The 5,639-nt window shown below is 47.3% G+C and overlaps 1 protein-coding gene across 1 annotated transcript; it reads left to right on the forward strand.

The window, feature by feature from the left end:
- Window positions 1–8: 8 nt before the first annotated feature.
- On the forward strand, window positions 9–5,263 carry LOC107472565 (NADH-ubiquinone oxidoreductase chain 2). Its single transcript, XM_052256260.1, has one exon. It carries the CDS (start codon window positions 2,840–2,842, stop codon window positions 3,443–3,445), a length of 606 nt encoding a protein of 201 aa, XP_052112220.1. The 5' UTR covers window positions 9–2,839; the 3' UTR covers window positions 3,446–5,263.
- The last annotated feature ends 376 nt before the right edge of the window (window positions 5,264–5,639 follow it).

Genomic DNA, 5,639 nt, shown 5'->3' on the forward strand with positions numbered 1-5,639 from the left:
GGAATGGAAGAAAAGGCTCGGGATGGATTTTGGAGTCTTTGTGCGAGCCGTATGCGGTGAGAGTCGCACGTACGGTAACGAGGGGGGTTCGCGTCTATACGTGTAGTGTGGTGGTTGGGCCTACCCACCCTATTTGTTCCATGATCTATGGGTCTACTGGAGCTACCCACTTCGATCAATTAGCCAAGATTTTGACCGGATACGAAATCACTGGTGCTCGATCTAGTGGTATTTATATGGGGATTCTATCTATCGCTGTAGGATCCCTATTCAAGATCACTGCAGTTCCTTTTCGGGCGGCTGTAGAACGGACGGCCGCCCATAGGTGGTAGGTTAGGGTGGGTGGTACCGCTCAGATTGCGGCCAATCTTCCTAACCGCGCGCGGGCCGGGCTTAGAGCGCGTGAAACTCATCACTATCTCGTAAGGGCGTTGAGACCATAGCATGTTAAACGAAAGCGTCGCTTTCTCTGTAGTGTTTTCACACAGCTGCCCGCCTAGAAGAGCCACTCGCTCCGTAGTGTTGTCACACAAGATAAGCACGCAGCCCGCCAGCTGGCCGGGCGAATCGAAGTTATCTTCCGGTCAACTGTCCACCCAGTCAAGTGCAAAAAACACAGTAGAATCACGCAACGCACGCTGCTGGTGTGCTTCCTGCCCGCGAGGAAAGAAGAGCGACAAGGTTTAGTTCAGATTTGACTGTTTGCAGCATGGGAGCGGATTACCCAAAAAATCCCTGGGAACAATGAAAAAAAAGATATCTCGGTAACGAAAACCATAGGGGGCTGTATTGGCGAGATCCAACGGTGAACAGCTGTCCAAAAGAAAAACCGCCTGGAAGTCCGAGGACCTTTAGTACCCTTTCCCCGAACCAGCAGCCTTTGCGCCAAGCAAGACCGCCCTTGTCCTTTCTCCATTCCGCCTCCTTCTTAGCTTTGTTCCAATAGAGTCTAAGGCAAAGCAAAAGTAAGTGGGTTCGTATGCCTACTTTACCTACTTGACGAAAGGGAACGAACTTAGTTTCGTTTCCGGGTTTATGGACTCCTTCCTTTTTCTTTTTTTTTTTTTTTATGTCGTGACGCTTTGGTTACCGGCAAACGCTTCCAAAGGCGACCCTCTCGAGTTTCCGGCTGTTTCCTAGATTGAAGTAGCCTTTCTTTCGTCGCCCTACCAAACGAAAGAAGTCACTATCAAACAGCTCGCCCTACTGAAGTACCAAAGGTGCGCTCCGCCCGGTGACTAAGAAAGAAATTGGTTTGTGCTTTGAAGTGATGAGGTCGCAAAGAGGGGGGCTCCTATTGACTAAAGGTTGGTTCTTCGGTTTCCTTTAGAATGAAAGTCGCTATGAAGCCCCTACTACTTATACTGACTTTGTTTGATTAAATAAAAAGGCGAACCCCAACAAAACAAGTCGTATGGGGTGGGGTGCTTGTGGTAAGCTGCCTTGGATATGAGTATGAGGAATTCCTACAAAAAGGCAAAGTCCGGTATTTGACGAAGGAAGATATATCTATCAATAGATAGGATTTAGTGTTCGATATAGGGGATAGGATCCATCTGCTCTTTTTCTCTCTCCATTTTTTTTTTAGCGTTATATCTGATCTGCTCTCTCTAAAAAAAATGGGGATTTAGGATACATAGAAATCTAAGGGGTGTCTATTCTATTCCTCTTTAGAGTAGAGAAAAAAAAAAGATAGCTGAACGAGATATCTTTTTTCTATCTATCATTGATTCAATCTATGAATCAAGTCGAAAGACTTCTTTGGGTTCCCCGAAGCCCCGAATGGATTGTGGATCGTTTCTGCCAACGAAATGAACGCGGAGCCCGTTCCGAATGCTTCTCCGATCGGGAAGTTCTCGCGAAGAGAATAAGATGCTGCTCCCCCTCCCTCTGTCTTTTCTCGCTTTGCTAATCTTCCCTTCTAACGCGGGCCGGGCGGCGGCGGGCGCGGGAGGAAGAAACCTAAGAGCGTCTTCTCTCTCTTAGGTTTCTTTTTTTTTTCAGTGCAACACAGGCTTTTTGTCATCCCTGCAGCTTTCCAGATTTTGTATTGAACGTATGGCGTAGCTAGGATCTTCCAATCTTGAGCCTATCCTATGTTCAAACCAACCAAACCCACCCCCTATTTGAATAAGGCTGGAAAGAATGCCCGCCAAGTTCAGATAAGGGAATGCTTCCCCCAACCATTAAAGGAAAGGCTCGACGAAGGGAGATGCGGCGGGGGAAGGAAAACGCTTTCGGAGATCGAGATTTTGTTTTTCATCGAAAACGAAGAAGGCCGAGGATGGCCTACGGTGCGTGTTATCTGAAGGGAACACGCTTTTTCGACCGCGGTGGTATGCCTGCATTTCTAGGCGGGCCCTCTCCTCGTTCCGCCCGCAGGCCCATTGGGATAGCAGCCTTCGGGCTTTGCCTGCCCTTGATATATCGGCCCGGGAAAGCGCTGGCAACAACAGAAAGGAAGGGGTCCATGTAGCTGCTGCGTCCGCCCCCTTCTTAGCCCCATTGACTAAGAAGGGGCTGCAGGTTCGGCATCTACTAAAAAAGAAAGAATCCACTTGAGATAACCACGCCTCTGCTAGGCAGCGTGTGGAATGGCCAAGAGCGGACCTTTTTGGATATATAATCCAAGTGGAGAGTGGGGTTACGGGAACAGCCGTCTGATGGAAAACCACTTTCACGTTCGGTTCAGAGAGCACTTTTTTTCGTCGAGAAATCTTCGTTCCCTTTCGTGTGAATTCCCCTGCGGCGAATTCAAAACTGTTGGGGCCCCATCTCTCGAGCCCCGAAGAAAACCCCTCCCCTTCGGACTCCATATCCCTCCCTTTTGACTCTATATATGTGGGCACCTGATATCTATGAGGGTTCACCCATCCCGGTTACAGCATTCCTTTCTATTGCGCCTAAAATTTCTATTTTTGCTAATATTTCACGTGTTTCTATTTATGGTTCCTATGGAGCTACATTGCAACAAATCTTCTGTTTCTGCAGCATTGCTTCTATGATTTTAGGAGCACTGGCCGCCATGGCCCAAACGAAAGTCAAAAGACCTCTAGCTCATAGTTCAATTGGACATGTAGGTTATATTCGTACAGGTTTCTCATGTGGAACCATAGAAGGAATTCAATCACTACTAATTGGTATCTTAATTTATGCATTAATGACGATAGATGCATTCGCCATAGTTTTAGCATTACGGCAAACCCGTGTCAAATATATAGCGGATTTGGGCGCTATAGCCAAAACGAATCCTATTTCGGCTATTACCTTCTCCATTACTATGTTCTCATACGCAGGAATACCCCCGTTAGCCGGCTTTTATAGCAAATTCTATTTGTTCTTCGCCGCTTTGGGTTGTGGGGCTTACTTCCTAGCCCCAGTGGGAGTAGTGACTAGCGTTATAGGTTGTTGGGCGGCCGGAAGGTTGCCACGAGTAAGTAAGTAAGTTTGGGGGACCGAAGTCCCTTTCGATGACCTGGCACCGGACACGTAGCTTACCGAATCAGTTGCGACACCGATGGGAATGCATGCTACGAAAGATAGGGTAGAGTCTGATACATCAACCGTCTACTCAATATCCTTGTACGAGTCCACAATCACTACACGAGATGAACCTTGGTTTGGTGAATTGAAGTTGGCCTTAGGTGTAAAAGGACTCCCAGTTACTGCGCGCGATCGTATACTGAGGTGCTCCCCGCCGGTTGTTGGAACGACGCGAGCCGGGCCTCCATTCAGAAAGATGAAGGGTCCAAACAAAGGTCAAAATAGGGGGTTACAAATGCCCCATCTCATTGGGGGCGGAAAACGAATCGACATCTCGATGTGATACAGCCTTTTCCATTTTAGTTGGGAAAGAACGGCGAAGTCCATCCGAACCGTCCAATGAAGAATAAGAGGAGAGCAAAGCGCCAATGGCGCGCGAAGCGCATGCGAAACAGGCACGGAGAAAAATAAGTGTGGAGGATAAGCAGCCGAGCTCATTCCCTTCGCTTCCTGGGCCCCAAGCAGTGCAGTCTTTCCTGGCCAAATCCTTGATTGGGGGCTTCTTGCTGCGCTACTTAACTATAGAAAGACTTTTTTTCTAGTCATATATATTAATAGAAAGATAGATCCATCCATCTATCCTATCCGATTTAGATTTATATAAGAAAGAATTTTTTTCATTCAACGTTTGATTCAAAGAACTGCGCTAAGCCCCCCCCCGCTCATGAAAAGGCTCTGCTGCAATGGATGGCAGAGGGTCCGTAGTATCCAAAGCACTGGAGTGGTCCAGTAGCCGGGAAGGGGCCTAGAAGTGCCTACTACTACACCACACTACACTCGGCTCTACACATTTACAGAGCTAACCCCTGTCCAGTCCCTGGCAGAGTGAAGGGGGCTTCCGTCCTTTTTCCCTATCCCCTCGCTTTGCTATAAAAGCAGGCTAACGGGGCCTTACTTATTCAGGGGGGGAGTGGAGCCCCGAGAAGCACTGTATAGAGGAAGATCCTCGGCCCCTCCTCATTCTCTACAGGGTTCCAAACCTTTCTTCAACATAGGTGACAACGAGCGGGGCAGAGATGGAAGAGATCGAACACGAGAATAAGAAGCAAGCTCGCCTTCCTTTTTGATCATTTTGATAGAGAGGGATGGAGAAAGTGGACAAAACGGAGTAGCATTTCCCAGTCGAAAAGAGATGGGTTCTCGTCTTGCATTTCTCATCGAACAAATACGGAAAAAGAATCATATTGAAAAACGTTCCTAACCCACCAACCCCTTCCTTCGTAGAGCCGTGTATTGTAAGTGATCCGAACCTGCCCGGAGCGAGTCTCCCATAGAGGCAAGTGAAGTTGGTGAGCCGTATGATGGGCAACTATCTCCTGCGGTTCGGAGAGGACTCAGCTGTTAGTTAGTACCCCCTTTCGGGGTGGACCTTTCACTCTATTTTATTATATACGCTTAGCGAAAAGAATGTTTTTTGATACACCTAGGACATGGATTTTATATGAACCAATGGATCGTGACAAGTCGTTACTACTAGCAATGACTTCGTCTTTCATTACTTCATCCTTTCCATATCCCTCCCCCTTGTTCTCAGTTACTCATCAAATGGCACTCAGTTCATATCTTTAAGTTCGATCATTGACAAGGTTCAAAGAAAGGGTGGGCCATTGATAAAGAATGGATTCCAAAGCACAATGCTAGCAAGGGCCTCCGCTTTTCTTTTCATTAAAGACAGTTCCATTCGATTAGTTAGCTCGTAGTCAGTCTTTACTTAACTGAAAAAGCAAGAAAACGGATGCGCGTCGTTAGCCTTTCTCTAAAGTAGGCTTTCGCGCCCCCTTCCTTTACTTTAGAAGCCGTTGCTTGTTCGGGAAAGCTACATAGTAACCTATCGCTTTGCTCTTCGATCTCGCTACTCGCCCCTATTCGATAAGTAAAGGAGAGGGCTTAACGCTCCTGCGCTGAAAGCATCAAACTGGATTAGATATAAGCCTTTACCCGAAAGAGATGAAAGCCAATGGAAGAAGCGTATGAGTTGAAAGCAAAGAATGAAACTAATCAAACTAATGAGCTGTTAGGGGAGCAGTACACTAGAGGTAAGATTCTCTCAGCAAGACTGAAAGGAGAGGAAGCTCAGAAGTGAGTTGATAGGTAAT

The sequence above is a fragment of the Arachis duranensis genome, unplaced genomic scaffold, assembly GCF_000817695.3.
Source record: "Arachis duranensis cultivar V14167 unplaced genomic scaffold, aradu.V14167.gnm2.J7QH unplaced_Scaffold_165935, whole genome shotgun sequence".
NCBI lineage: Eukaryota > Viridiplantae > Streptophyta > Magnoliopsida > Fabales > Fabaceae > Arachis > Arachis duranensis.